We start from the raw sequence: 16,511 nt of genomic DNA on the forward strand, positions 1-16,511 counted from the left end.
GTCCTGGGATCGAGCCCCGCATCGGGCTCCCTCCTGGGCAGGAAGCCTGCTTCTTCCTCTCCCACTCCCCCTGCTTGTGTTCCCTCTCTCGCTGTGTCTCTGTCAAGTAAATAAATAAAATCTTTAAAAAATAATAATATGCATTTAAAATTCCTCATGTCTTCATGGCTTGATAGCTATTTTTTTTAGTGGTGAATTATATTCCACTGTCTGATGTACCATGGTTTATTTATTCATTCACCTACTGAAGGACATCTTCGTTGTTTCCAAGTTTTGGCAATTATAAATAAAGCCACTATAAATATCCATGTGCAGGTTCTTTTGTGGACATAAGTTTTCAATGACTTTGGGAAATACCAAGGAGCACGACTGCTGGATCATATGGTATGAGCATATTTAGTTTTGTAAGAAACAGCCAAACTCTCTTCCAAAGTGGCCTCACCTTTTCCAGCAATGAATGAGAGTTCCTGTTTCTCCACATCCTTGCCAGCATTTGGTGTTGTCAGTGTTCCAGATTTTGGCCATGCTAGTAGGCATGTAGTGGTAGCTCACTGTTGTTTTGATTTTTATTTCCCTGATGATATATGATGTGGGGAGTCTTTTCATATGCTTATTTGCCATCTGCATATTTTCTTTGGTGAGGTGTCTGTTAAGGACTTTCGCCTATTTTTTAATCGGATTGTTTTCTTACTGTTGAGGTTTAAGAGTTCTTTGTACATTTTGGATAGCAGTGATTTATCAGACATGCCTTTTGCAAATATTTTCTCCCTTTCTGTGGCTTGTCTCCTCTTTTTTCTTATCTTTTGCGGAGCAGAAGTTTTTCATTTTAATGCAGTCCAGCTTATCAATGATTTCTTTCATGGATCATACCTTTGGTGTAGAATCTAAAGTCATCACCATACCCAAAGTCATCTAGGTTTTCTCCTATATTATCTTCTAGGAGTTTTATAGTTTGGCATTTTACATTTAAGTCTTGATCCATCTTGAGTTAATTTTTGTTAAGGGTGTAACGTCTGTGTCTAGATTCATTTTTGCCTGTGGATGTCCAGCTCCAGCAAAGACTGTCTTTGCTCCTTTGTCAAAGATCAGTTGTCTGAATTTGCTTGGGTCTATTGCCAGTGTCTCCTATTCTGTTACATCAATCCATTTATCTATTCTTTTGCCAATACCACACAGGCTGTAGTAAGTCTTGAAGAGTATCAATAGTATCAGTCCTTCAGTCTCTGTTGGCTACTCTGGATCTTTTGCCTCTCCATATGAACTTTAGAATCAGTGTGTTGATTCCCACAAAATAACTTGCTAGGTTTCTGATTGGGATAAGATTGAATCTAAAGACCAAGTGAGGAAGAACTGACATCTCGACAGTATTGAGCCTTTCTATTTTTAAATATAGAATATCTCTCCATTTATTCAGTTCTTCTTTGGTTTTGCTCATCAGAGATTTGTAGTTTTCCTGTACTTATTATGTTAGGTTTATACCTAAGTATTTCATTCTTGGGGGTTCTAATGTAAATGGTATTGTGGGGTTTTTTTTGTTTTTTGTTTGTTTGTTTGTTTTTTAAAGATTTTATTTATTTATTTGACAGAGAGACAGCGAGAGAGGGAACACAAGCAGGCGGAGTGGGAGAGGGAGAAGCAGGCTTCCCTTGGAGCAGGGAGCCCAATGCGGGGCTTGATCCCAGGACCCTGGGATCATGACCTGAGCTGAAGGCAGACGCTTAATGACTGAGCCACCCAGGCACCCCTGGTATGTGTTTTTAATTTCCAATTCCATTTGTTCTTTACTGGCATATAGGAAAGTAAGCGTATCCTGCAATCTTGCTATAATCACTTATTAGTTCCAGTGGCACTTTTTGGTCAATTCTTTAAATTTTCCTACATAATATTACCACTTTCTAATTCAAAAACAAATATGGACATCTTTAGCAGAATAAAAAAATGTGTGGTTACCCCCCAAATGGTAGGTAAAAAATGCTTTTTTTTAAAAAATCAAAAACCTTTTGATAAAATTTATCCAAGACTTAAAACTGGTTGGAGGATTTTTTTTTTTTTGGTATTAGCTACTTTGGTGAATATGAAACTTATGCTCTGATTTTCACAATTTCTCACACAAAGGATATTAGTTGATCATTTTCATCACATAATCACTATAGTAGCTGCCCAGGTAGGTTGAAAATTTCAAGAGCCAGATATGGTTGCCAAATTGTTTACATTTTCAAGTCCATTTTGAATAAATGAGATGTCCTTTGGGAAAACCCACAGAAAATACAAATCAAAATTCAATTAACCCATACAAACAATGCACTCTGGATGTGTCCAACACCACAGTCCTAGATGATGGTGCTATTTACTGAGATAGAAAACACTGAGGTAAAATAGGAGGTGGGAGGGTTTAATCAGAATTACATATATTCTAGATAAATAAGATTAAAGGCAAAAAGGGATACTGTAGTTGATGATTTTGAGGGTTTGTTTATAATATCAGATCACAGAACTTATGCTAAAAAAATGAGGGGACATAGGACTGGGAAAGATGCTGCAGCAGGATATTTGAGCAAATCTCCCACTACAAAATAACACAGCAAGCCCCATTTCAGTAAAAAGCAAGGAAGATTTCATCAACAGGCATTCTTCTAGGAAAAAAAATCTTATTTTCCTTTATGATTTAGATCTTCTGGTACAGTGCTGCTCCCTTTCTATTTGTGCCAAAGGTCACTAATGGCAATTTTTTAAATGTCAAATTAGGTCACATCATAATGGCTTTCTGTGGCACACACAAATTGGCTCAGATATGTTGAGTACAGTCAAATTATGAGTTTAACTGATGTTAATATATGGAAAAAGCTTAAATATCATTAGAAAATGTTCATTTTAAATTATGATGCTCGATTGCCCTCCAGTAAAAATGTAAAGTAGAGATAAAGCAATTGCCAATTATATTACAGTCCCTATGATATGTTCCTATTTACTTCTAACTTATATTCGATAGACATCCACGTTTCGATTGAAAGATATCTTTTTTCTTTTTTGAACTTATTTTTTCAAAGATAGAGAAGACATTAAGAAAACTGCTTATCAGTTATTGTCATGTAGTATGGATTGACCATATCAGCATAGCACTCTGGTAGCATAAACATAAATGAAATCTTAATACAAGGAAATTCATACTGTGAGGTATTTTATGTTATTTGAAATCACAGTTTAAGAGCAAAGAGGGGAGCAGTCTGATTGGATGAGGTCTTTACAATATCTTAGTCATTTTCGTTCAAGATAGGCCTAAATAAGACTAGAACTGATCATTGAGGCTGACTAATGATAAAAGCATTGTAATGGTTCAGAAAAGATAATTTAGCCAGTTTAGGCATAATAATTTATATTCATCCACGTAAATTGCATTGGAAGCAGCAAAAACCAACACTGCTCAGCACTGTACTTACAGTTACCAGTTATAAAACATTATCACGTTCTCAAAGTATATCTCTGCTACTAAATATTTGGTCTTATTAGGTCTGTGTAGAATTTTGAAAGCTTCCATGTAAATAACCTCCTCTCTATTGAGAAGGCATTTCCCCCGACTTATAGGTTGGTCTCTGTCACACTCAAGTAATGGAGCACATGAAAAAGAAACTCTGAATCCCAGAGTACAGTACTACTGACAGGTCTCTTATTAGCAGGAGTTTGTATATAAGATATCTTCCAGAATGCAATACACTTCTGTGGGTCTTCTTCCTACTTCCTTCCTGCCCTCTTGTTTTCTGGGTTTTACAGAAACCAGTCAGACAACACTTTGGCTGCCTTCCAGATCTACCCCGTGGAATAAAAAATAAGTGTTTCCAGATACTTTATCCTTGAATCAGAAATAAGAAAAGAGCTTCAGAACCATTATCTGTTTTTGTTTTTTGGTTTTTTTTTTTTTTTTTTTACAATTTATTTATTTATTTTAGAGAGAGAGCACATGCACGTGAGTACGTAAGCCAGGGAAGGGGCAGAGGGAGAGGGAGAGAATCTCCAGCAGACTCCACTAAGCATGGAGCCTGGGGAGGGGCTCGATCCCCCAACTCTGAAATCATGATCTGAGCCGAAACTGGATGCTCAACTGAGTGAGTCATCTAGGCGCCCCAAGATCATCTCAGCTTTTAGACCAGGAGATATGGGGGGCTATCAATTACATATTTGAAAACAACTTCACTAGTCCTGGATTTCATGGACTGTTCTCTCAGATTCTGGAGAATACATCTGGCTGTAAATTCTAAACTTTTGACATTACTGTGAATGTTCATCACACACACACACACACACACACAAATGTATTTCTGTCATCCTCAACTTTCAGATGAAGAAACTAAGGCACAAAGCAGAGATTTTACTCCAGAGCCTGTGTACTTATCATTGAACTCTCTATCCTTTCTGAACACTATACTTAGTGACACAATTACTTTCATCCTAAAATGACCAGAGTCCTCTTGAATCATGGTTCTTGTCTCTGATTACAGGTATATATGTAACAATTATAATAATAACAGATAACATTTATTAAGTATTTGATACATGCCAGGCATTGGATTATACGATTATCTCATTTAATCCTCACAACTATATGTGATAGATACTATTATTATTCCCATTCAACAAATGAAAAAAATCAGGCCTTAGAGAAGATAATAAATTTACCCAAAGTCAGACAGCTGGTAGATGAAAAGGCTGGGATTCAAATTCAGTCTGACTCCTGAACCTAAGTGCTCACTCCTTACACTATAAAGCCTTATGTAATAGGTATATAATGTGTTGTATATAATCTCCAATAAATTGAAAGTATATTTTAGTAAAAGTTACATGTTAAAAATTATTTTATATATTCAACTATAAATAAATAACTTGTGAAACATAAATGTTCTTTCATCATATACAAATAATTGCAAATTAGCCAGAGACTTTTGAATGTATTTGTGGTAGGAGATTTAAATTCAATAATTTTTCCTATATTCACTTTGGTAGATCTCTGTGCACTGCATGAAGAGGTCTTCTGACCCTATGACTTCTTACAGGGTTTAAACAATGAGAAGTACTGGCAGATCAGACAGAAGAAGAAAAGGAAACGTGGAGGGTATTTGTTTCACTTACTCAATTCCTGAAGGGTCCCCCCATGCTACATGAGCACAAAAAGTCACTGCTCAGGCCTAGCAGGGATCGCTTGCCCCCACTACTAGCCTACACGTTTTATATTGTAGCTTGTGCCTTCTCTCTGCCCTGCCCACCCTTGTAAATCATTCTTTCACTAAACTCACTCAAACTACCCAATTTAAGTGCCATCTTTCTTCTCTGGACAAGACAGAGGCTGACACAGAAGTGATTAGTTCTGGTATAGAACACATGCCTTCATATGTTAGAAGAGGGTATTTCCGCATTCTATATGCATTTGTAACGTTCGTATGTCTTTTTTAAAATAGCAAAGATGTATCAGTATAATTACAAAGAGAAGGATGTGTAATGTTACAGCAAACACACTTTCTTCAGACTCTTGATGTTGGCTTTTCAAACTGGATCTTGCAAATCACTGATGACTCAGCTAAAGTACAATTTTAATGCAAGATGAATGGAATGTACAAGCAAACCCAGATTATTGTGCACAGAAAATTATTCTTGCTCACTTTAGCCATGTCAATTCCACTCTAATTAGGATGCTCTGGACAACTGAAGATTCATGCTTGGCTCAAATATTGATGAGCCCAAGTGAACTTTGTCTAATACCATTGGTTTTTGTAAACATGGAGTCAAAGACACCTAATCATTTACATTTATGAGATATGTGAGGAAATATTTGCAGGGCATCTCCTGGACAGGACATTGTGAAGTTTAAGGACCTTGAGTGATCAGTGGAAGTATTTTTCTATTCATAGTGTTAAGCTAGATTATAGAGAAATAAGTACTCCAAATATGGGCGAGTGTGTAAATTGATTGATTTAAAGTTAAGATAATCTCTCAAAGACTTTAATATGGCAATTCTGCCTCTAAGAATTTATCCGAAGAAAATAATCAGAAACGTGTGTTAAGATTTATCTATTCATATGTTCAACAAGACAATCAATACAAGCATCTATATTAAGGAATATGCAGTCATTAAAAATGACATTATGGAAGAATGTATAATGGCAGAGGCAAATCTTTACAAAATATGCTAGGTGGAAAAAGAACAGATATTAAAATTATATGTAAGCTACTTCTGGTGTCAGCCAAGATGGTGAAAACTGACTATAGCCTATCACTCTCACTAATTACAACTAAAAACTCGGAAAAGAATGCAACTGCATTCTTCAATATTTATGCCTGAGAAATAAAAACTTATGTTCACACAAAAATATGTACATGAATGTTCATAGCAGCTTTATTCACAATAGCTCAAAACTGGAAACAATCCAGATGTCCTCTAATGGGTGACTAGTTAAACTGTGATACACTCACACCATGAAATACTATTCAGCAATAAAAAGGAACAAACTATTGACACATGTACAACTTGGGTGAATCTCCAGAGAATTATTCTGAGTCAAAAAGCCAATTCTAAAAAGTCATATGTACATCATTTCATTTATATAAGATTCTTGAAATGACAAAACCATAGAAAGAGGGAATAAATTAATGGTTGCCAGCAATCAGGGATGGGTAGAGGGAGAAAGTGGGTATGGCCATAAAAGTGCTACATGAGGGGTCCTTGCAGGGGGTTCCGTACCTTGACTGTTTAAATGTCAATATCCTGGTTGTGATATACTACAGTTGTGTAAGATGTCACTATTGGGGGAAACTGAGTAAAGCCTATACAGATCTCTCTGTGTTATTTCTTACAACTGATATTAATCTACAATTGTCTCAATAAAAATGCCAATTACATATAAAAGATTTACTTGCCATTTGTAACAACATGGATGGACCTAGACAGTATTGTGCTAAGTGAAATAAGTCAGTCAGAAAAAGACGAAAACCACATGATTTCACTCGTACGTGGAATTTAAGAACCAAATGAACAAACCGAGAAAAAAAAAAAAGAGATAAACATACTCTTAAATATAGAGAACAAACTGGTGGTTTCTAGAGGGGAGGCGGGGCAGGGGATGAGGAAAACATATAAAGAGGATCAAGAGTACACTTATCTTGGGCACCTGGATGGCTCAGTCGGTTAAGCGTCTGCCTTCAGCTCAGGTCATGATCCCGGTGTCCTGGGATCGAATCCTGCATTAGGCTCCCTGCTCAGCAGGGAGTCTGCTTCTCCTTCTCCCTCTGCCCCTCACCCCACCTCGTGCCCTCTCTCTCTCAAATAAATAAGTAAAATCTTTATTAAAAAAAAAACAACAACAACCCCCAAAACCAAAAACAAGAGCTGGAATCATTAAAATAGAAGAAAGACCGACAATGCTACACACTAATGAGGACACAGAGCAACTGGAACTCTCATGAATTGCTAATGGCAATGCAACATGGCACATCCACTCTGGAAAATAGTTTGGTGGTCTCTATCAAGTCAAACATATACTTGCCATATAACCAAACAATTCCACTCCTGGGTACCTACTCAAAAAATTGAAAACTCATGTTCATACAAAAACTTGTATGTAAGTGTTTATAGCAGCTTTTTTCATAATCACCTCAAACTAGAAAAAACTCAAATGCATATTAACTTATGAATGGATTAACAAAGTGGTACATCAATACCATGGAATATTACTCAACAATAAAATGGAACAAACCATCAATATACACAACATGGAGGAATCTAAAATGTATTGTGTTAAATGGAAAGCACCAGACTCAAAGGCTACCATGGTATGCCTTATATATATTTTCTAGAAAAGTAAAACTATAGGAATAGGGAACAAATCTGTGGTTCCAGGGAAGGATTTAACTGTAAGGGGTCAGCATAAAAGAATATTTTTATGTGATCGTGGTGGCTACATGATTTTATGCATCTGTCAAAAATCACTGAACTGTACACCAAAAAGTGAATTTTGGTGTATGTTAATTTAAAAAATAAATGCATACAAACCATATGTATACACTGAACTTATATTTTAAAGGAAAAAATATATATGGCTCAAGGCAAATACCAAAATACTAACATTGGTATCTCTGAGTGATAAATATTTTTCTCTATAATTTAAAAATAATTTTTTGCAAAGAATGTAATTTTTTGTTTAATCTGACTATATATATGTGCATACACATATATACATATACATATATTTCTGCAGTCTGATTCTCTATGTATGTTTCTGTGTATATACAAAACTCTGAAATAAATACCATCTTGGGGTGGCTGGGTGGTTCAGTCGGTTAGGCATCCAACTCTTGGTTTCAGTTCAGGTCATGATCTTGGGGTTGTAGGATCAAGCCCTGCCTCGGCCTCCGTGCTCAGCAAGGAGTCTGCTCGAGATTCTCCCTCTCCCTCTCCCTCCGCCCCTACCCAGCTTGTCCTTTTTCTCTCTCAAATAAATAAATCTTTTTAAAAATAAAAATAAATAGGGGTGCCTGGGTGGCTCAGTCATTAAGCGTCTGCCTTTGGCTCAGGTCGTGATCCTGGGGTCCTTGGATCAAGCCCCGCATTGGGCTCCCTGCTTGGTGGGAAGCCTGCTTCTCCCTCTCCCACTCCCCCTGCTTGTGTTCCCTCTATTGCTGTGTCTCTCTCTGTCAAATAAATAAATAAAATCTTTAAAAAAAAATTAAAAAAGATAAATAAATACCATCTTGAAGCACTAAAATACTAAGGTGCACAGAAAATCAGGGATCATTAAAATGGAATATACTTTCTTCCCTATGGCTTTCTGTATTGTACAAATTTTCTATAATTCTATGTGTTGTTTTTGATATTAAAATTTTAAATTATAACACAGCCTGACAGGTCTAAATATAAGACAATACGAAGGGGCTAGACCATTGTCTAACTGACTTTCTTAGAATTCCATGTTTCCAAAGCCCTGTAAATGAACACATCCATTTTCTCAAGCTTCAGAATGGTAGTAATTCTTGCCACATTGCAAATTCAAGCAATTTCTCTGGTTATTCTTGATTAGCATGTCTTGATCTAGCTTATCAAAGCTACCTTCCATATCTTGCTGCACTCCACAATGGATCCCATCACGGGCTCTTTCACATTCAAAGAGTTCTCTGTGCTCACTATACCTGGCAGGACTACCCTGCAGGTGAGAAATGGGCCCTTTAACTGTCTAGCCACAGGCTGCCAGACACAAAAGAAAGCTATGTTGTTATGGAATCTGAAGCATTAAGATTTTTCCAAATATGCTTGGATCACAGGAACATCTGATTCAATATGGAAAATTGTACTATTGTTCACACTTCCATAGAAACATATGACATTTCAGGGGAACACAGAGAAACAAATAAAAACCCTCAAGAGCAGCTACCAATTTTGCTAAATGTTATACCAGACATGGAGGATGGCAGGGATGGGAAAAAAAGTGACCTCAACTGGTGGTCAGATGACTTTCTGTAATTTCAATAACATTTGCAACTAAGAAAGGGAATGGGTGATTATATCATCAACTATTTCCCCCACTCGGACAAAACCAGGCCCCTATTTTATGTCTAATCCAAAAGAAACACTTTCAAAGAGGGTGAAGAGGATTCTATGTGAAGTATTATACTCACAATTCTTCCCTTGGGTTAGAAAAAAGCATTATTTCATCCTTAAAGTTTATGTGCACATTTTAGGGTCAAGTCTAATTCTACTGGAAAAAAAATGTGCAGTTTCACCCTCTTTGTATGATATCCAAACAAAACAAAACAAACAAACAAAAAACCCACCTAATTTTGTTCAGAGTACTCAATGAACTACTGGCCTTTATATGACTGGCAAAACGAAATACCATAGTTACATAATGATACACAGAATCTCTTCTCAAGATATTTTATTTCCTATTTAAAATTAAGCCATGAACTAGAGTCAAGAATATTTTATTACAAGTACATAAGTAAATATAAGACAAACTTAAATGCTTTCGTTAGTATACTTATGCAATTTATTCTTTTTAACATTTTTTTAAAATGTCAAAAATTCTTAGCATGTCTAAAAGCAAAAAAAAAAAAAAAAAGAAAGAAAGAAAGAAAGAAAAAGTATCCCCTAGGTATACTTGACCATTTCCTGCTCTTTGAACACCCCAAGCTTTTCAACATCTGAGCCCTTATTTATCTTGCTCCCTCTGTGATTTTCTTAAATTCTTTTGCAATAAGGATTTAGATAACAAAAATAAATACCTAGATTATATTACTTTAAGCCTTTACAAAAATGCCTTCACCCAGTCAAAATATAAGACCATGTTTTTGGCTTTCATAAAAACCACGATGAAAGAAACATCAGTTTTAAGAATATTTCTATATATTCTGCTAAAAATCAATCAAAGGCATTATCTATGATGTTACCCAATGTCCTTTATATGACAGTCTGAGAGATAAATAACCTTGAAATGTCAGTGCCTGGAAAGAACCACTCTATTTTTCCTGACAAATTGCTACGCTTCCTTTATTCCAATGCTAAATACAATGCAGTCAAATATGTATTCTTTTTTTGCCTTGGTTGCCCTGAAGATGAGCTAAATTTCTTTTTCAATTGCAATAAATAACCTCTCCCTGGTGCCTAATACATATAACTCTCTTTTATTTTAAAGTTGTAATTTTTTACAACACATTTTTAATTATGCCACAGTAAAAGTCACCTTAAATATGTTTCAAAATATGTTTAAATATGCTTTAAATATAGTGGGCAGAATTAATACTGAGGCTGCATCCTATAGGCTATTCCATGTTAAGTTACAAAACAAAACCAGTGTGGCCTAGGCCAGCATTTACCAAACTAGAACATGCCAAGCAGTCATGTAATAATCTTACTAAAAGTGTGGATTCTGTTCAGAAGGTCTGGAGTGGAGCCCGAGTTTCCACAGTTCTAATAGGCTCCCAGATAAGGTCACTCCTATTGGCCCTCAGACCACACTTGGAGGATGCGGGGTCTAAACAGTGCTCTGCCCACACATGAAGGAAAAGTCAGTACAAGACAAACAATGAATAGGACGGAGCCCTAAGACACTAGAACCCTCACAATGGTGAACACTCCAAATCAGAGCAAATGGGATAACCTATTTCTGTATCAATCTTTAAAAATCAAAAGGTCTTAAATTCAGTATCAGTATTAATTTAATTTTTTATATAACAACTGTCCAGCTCATGTTTTTCAAAGAAGTTGATTCTGACTCATGTGTTAGATATTGTACCATACACATCTAAAGAAAATTTTGGTTGGTATGTTTCAAAAATCCCTATTATTCTGAATATTTTAGGAGGGCATAGGACAAGAAAACTCATTGAATATTTGGAAAGTTTCCATTTATTCAAATGTTTACTAAACACCTATTATACCCAGCACTACTTTGAGGTCTCAACATACAAATGCCTTTTTCTTTTAATTTATTTATTCTGGTTTTATTCCCATCCTTCATTTTTACTATCTTTGGGAGCAATTACTGTATAACTTAGGGAATTAACCTTTAATCAGCAAATAAGTGAATGAATCTGCATCATTTCAAGAAAATTCATCAGCTGTGATACTGGCTAAGGAGATATTAAACATTAGTTCATTTAGATTTTCTGTCTTTCTAGCTTATTTCTAGTTAAGAGAGTATTCCTTCTCCTGACATGGCCTATTGCATAACGATAGATTCTAAAATACTTCACAGTAAAGAAAAGACCTAGTTTTTCCTATGTTGTTCAGTTTTTATAGATTCTCATAGTGCCCATTGTTGTCTCCTCTGCATAGTGTCATGGATGCAGTAGACAAAAACCTTTATTTTGGTTAAAGCTAAAGCTAAAATTAACCAGTTATCTAATATACATAAAGAACTAGCTGAGTCACTGCATAAGTACAACAACATTTAAGTTTTTTTTCTGGGTCACAGGATTTAAAACCAACTGTACTAGTTTTCTATTGCTGCTATAACAAATTACCATAAATTCAGTGTCTTAAACAGCACAAATTTATTATTTTATAGTTCTGGAGGTCAGAAGTCCAAAATGGGTCTCACTGGGCTAAAATCGAGGTGTCAGCAGGACTTCGTTTCTTCTCAAGGCTCTAGAGAAGAACTTATTTTCTGTTCTTTCTGGCTTCTACACACCTCCTACATTCCTTGGCTCTTGGCTCCTTCCTCCACCTTCCAACCCAGCAATGTTGTGTCTCTCTGTGACTTTTCTTCCACAGTCACATCTTCTTCCAATGGACTCTTCCCTTCTGCTTCCTTCCATTTTAGGAACCTCTGTGATTACATCAGGCCACATGGATAATCTGGGATAGCCTCCCTATTTTAAGGTCAGCTGACAAGCAACCTTAATTTCCTTTGCCGTGTAACCTAACACCCTCACAGGTTCTAAGGATTAAGATGCAGACATCTATGAGGGCTCATTAGTCTGCCTACCACACCAAGACAGGGTTCCATTTCTATTTACTAACTTGAATTTTCGAAACACTTTAGTTTTCTTACAGTTTTTCAATGCTAGGAAAAGAAGTTCTTCCGGGAAGAACAGTGTAAGATTACTGAGAGCAAAAACCTGTGTTTCAGTTTTTCACCATGAGCTCTGACACTATTGGGATGACTCTAATACTCAATGAGATATGGATATTGCCGGAATGGACACTGCCACAGAACCACTGGCTCCCGGATACATGTAGCCTGAGACCCCTGACTTAGGTTCTGGTAAAACGATGCGGTGGAACATGGAATCAGACTGTGGCCACCAGGATAATGTCCTGACTCTGCAATCCAAGTTGGCTAGAAAAAGGGCCTTCTCATTAAAGTTTTAGAAGCTAAAGCCTCCTCTAAAATTGCTCTAATGAGCTTAGAATCATTAAAACTGTCCAAGGCACTAAGTAATAAAGTTCAGAGTTTGTTTTAAACATGGAAAAAAATGAAAAGTCAAATAGGTAAATTCTAGTAGCCTAATTTTTTCATGCCATAACTAAGGACTGGGCAGGCGATGGTTTCAACAACTGTACAATGCATAAGCTCTAAAGACTCTAAATCTCTCTAATCATTAAAAGAATAACACTTTGCATGAATGTTTTTATGAATATAGTCTAGACATACTTTCTCACAGGAACTCTTGATTAAAGATAATTATTATATTTCAATCAGAAGTCACAGAAAGTAAAAAGTCTGAATAACTGGCTGAAGGCCGTACACAAACCGAATCTAAATATGAAACAAACGGAACCCAGTTTGAACTTATGGCCTGAATTCTAGTAGATAAAAGTATATTTGTGGTGATTAAATATTTAAAACAGGCATGTCCAGTCATCAAGTGCTAAGATAGAAACTGTATGGCAGTTTCCGCAGAGTCAGATTGGCTCTACTGTGGTATCATGTCATACAAAGGTTATGAGAAGTATATTGTTTCTTGAGAACCTTGTTTTTTAACACACAGTGAGCAATGTGAATGTGAGAAGTAGTCATCTCTCACGGGTTAACTGATACCCTCAATTTCTACCCCTCTCACCTGCTGACCCCCTTCCTTGCCCCTCCCCCCAAACTGTACCTAATACGAAGGTGCTTCTGAGAACTATTCGTGGTTCCCATGGCTCTGGTAGGGTCTCCAAACAATACTTCAGCTCAGCACTGCTCCTTGGTGACCCTGGAGCAGGCTAGCTTTAATGAGCTCTGATTAAGGAATGGGATAAGGTAGTGATCCAAGAGGAATTTTATTTGCATAGCCCCTAGAAGAATTCTGAAAATCTATGCACATATTTTTAAATAACATCTAAACATTTTTAACATAAGTTTAAACACTTGAAAAAGGAACATGATTTTGAATGCTCTAATACATATTTATCAGAACCTCAGGGCTGCAGATTTCACTCATTCAATCTATGGAAAATGTCTGCTCTATCACATAATTTAATTGGCAGAGCCCATTCTCATTGCCAAGCCAATCAACCCAATAAGACTTTCTGTCAAAACAAGTCTGACTTCGTTTTTTCAGTCAAATGTGAAGATAGTCTTGATGACAATCTGTATTCTGAATGCTAAAAGGAACAGATAAATAAAGCACAGAGCCTTGTCATGTGCTCATCCCTTGGATGAATGAGGAAGAAGGAAGAACTGGCAGGCATTATCCATGCTCAGAGGCAGATCGGTTTCAAGAAAGAGATGGAAGTTGAGGATCTGAAAATTGAAACCCTTGAAACTTCTATGCCCTGGGAAGTCTTGGAGCCCAAAGGCATGTACATAGTTTGGAAACTGCTGAGAAAAAGCACTTAAATTCTTCTTTGAAAGTATCTAACGTGAAACAAATATAAAGTGGTGTTTCTAAACAAAAAGCCCTCTGACTACATTTCTTTGAGGGATCCTAAGCCTTTGGAAATATCATGTTCTCTTCATCAAAACGGAGGGTCAACAATTAGAGATTATAATCTTGCTTATGCAGCCAGCCAACCTTGTGTATAATCTTGGATGGGTAGTTCTGGTGTCCCAGGATTTGCTTCTACATTTTCTCTAGTCCTTGGAACTCCTTGATTTGGTTCTAACCCTCCACCCATATTTGGTCATTGTTGAGTGTTTCACCCAGTCTAAATTAGTCACCTTTCCCCCTTAAGCTCCTAGATTTCACTCCATGTCATCATTGGGCCTTATGCTCATATTTTGATGCTCTGGCCTTTTTTTAGTGCCAGAAGTAGATAAGCTTTTTTAAAAAAAAACAAAAACAACTGCAACTGCCAAGGCTATCCTGTTGTGCCAGCAGAGCTGCTTATGCAAACTACTGAAAACTCTTAGGTGGAAATATAAGGAGTGTAAAGACATACTGGTAATGTATTTTGAAAACCTCTCCCCTAATATTTCTGGGAGAAAGGTTAGAAGTAAATTACTGACAATGGGCAAGAAAACAGATGCAAAGAAGACAACTTTATTAGGCGCTTTCTCTTCTTTACGAGGATTTTGGTCCTTTCAGAAGAAGCTCCAAGTAATTCGACAATACCCAGTTTCCTTCAGTTGCTGCAACTTGATCCCACGGTGGGTGCTCTGGAAAGCATGCTGAGGGCGCATGGGTCTGAGGCCACTCACGATCAAGGTCGTCTGATCCATTTGTTAAGTTGAGACTCTTTCCGTGTCACCTCTTAGAAGCAGGTCTGTGTTCTCCTCCAAATAGCCCACCACCTGGCTGTGCCCACCTCCATTCGTGCCCCACCTACCCTGTAACGGGTGGTTCGGAGGTGCGGCTACGGAGGCAGCCAGGCCTTTAGACGCAATCACCGAGGAAGAGCGAGGACACCAGTGGAGGCTGGAGGCGCGCGCGCGCGCGCGCAGGTGCCCGCGCACCCACCCACCCACACACACCGACTCGGGGTGCAGGGCGGACGGGGGAGGGGAGCGGAAGGCCTTACCAGATCAATGAACGTCAGGAATTTCCAGCTCCCGCCGTAGGTCTGATGCGAGGGCATTTCGATGGCCTTGTAGTTACACAGGATAGAGCAGTAGGACAGCAGGATCGCCACCCGCAGCACCTGGCACGGCACAAGCGCCATGTTCGCGAAAGGCCTGGCAGCCTAGAAGGCGGGGAGCGAGGGCTGGAGGCGCAGGGTGCGCGGGGGCGGGCGCCGGGAGAACCCTGGCCGGCCGCGGGGCGGGGCGGGGCGGGGTCTGCGGCGGGCGCGTCCCGCGGAACCGGCGACCGCGAGCGCCCGGCGACCTGCGCGGGCGGGGGCGGCGTCGGCGGGCCCTAGCGGCGGCCGCGGCCGGGCGGCGTGGCGTCAGCTCTTTCGTCATCTCCGTCATTCTGCTCCTGCGTTCGCGGGGCCCCGGGAGACCCGGCCGGGGCGCCCCCTAGGCGTGCTGTGGGTGGATGGGCGGCCTCCGAGTGCGAGCACTGCCGGCGAAGCGCGCGGTGCGCTGCGGAGCCGCGGCGGGTGGCATCTGCAGGGCAGAGAGGGAGCGCGGGGCCGGCGGGAGGGCGGGAAACCTGCCCTGACGGAGGGGACCCCAGTGGGGACAAACGTCGCAGCCGGGGGGATTGCGGCGGAGGTGGTTCCTGCTGGCCAAGGCGGGTGCTCCGTGCGGAGGGACCGGTGGAAGCCTGCACGTGGGGTGTAAACCCGCGCGCCGGGGGCTCCCGAGTGTCTATTTTGAACGCAACTGGATTTTTACTGATAGACTATTAATCACTATGAAATTACCTTATAAATTCTATTCCAGCGGATGGGCTGCCCCGTGCTCCTCCTCCACAGGAGATTGATAAATAGCATGTCAGTATGTAATACAACAGGACAGACCATGAACTTCGGACAAGAGGTTTATAAATAAAAAGTTATAGAGAAAGGGGTGTCAGATAACTGTTTCTGCTTCAAGAGAGCGTTCAGCTTCAAAACAAATCGTTCTGAGTTTGGAAGCAAAACCCGGCATGTAACTTAATACTAATCTTTTGAGGGTTAAACTGACATTGCCCTTTTACTTATTTTTTTCCTACCGTACAAT

General features: G+C 38.8%; 1 protein-coding gene across 12 annotated transcripts in view; it reads right to left on the reverse strand.

Moving 5' to 3' along the window:
• The window catches only part of AIG1 (androgen induced 1), a 241,706-nt gene extending 225,956 nt beyond the window's left edge, over nt 1-15,750 (reverse strand). For 5 of the 12 annotated variants that reach the window (XR_013441065.1, XM_036106686.2, XM_036106685.2 and 2 more), the window contains exon 1: nt 15,425-15,677. Coding sequence is in view for 10 of the 12 variants with exons in the window: in XM_036106686.2 (XP_035962579.1) it covers nt 15,425-15,565 (141 nt within the window). In the remaining 2 variants the exon portion in view is untranslated. Of the gene's footprint in view, nt 1-14,926; nt 15,234-15,424 lie in introns of those variants that run through there. The other 7 variants (XR_004921755.2, XM_036106692.2, XM_036106698.2 and 4 more) reach the window with 5 other exon arrangements.
• Nucleotides 15,751-16,511: the final 761 nt, after the last annotated feature.

Source organism: Halichoerus grypus, chromosome 9 (genome assembly GCF_964656455.1).
Source record: "Halichoerus grypus chromosome 9, mHalGry1.hap1.1, whole genome shotgun sequence".
NCBI lineage: Eukaryota > Metazoa > Chordata > Mammalia > Carnivora > Phocidae > Halichoerus > Halichoerus grypus.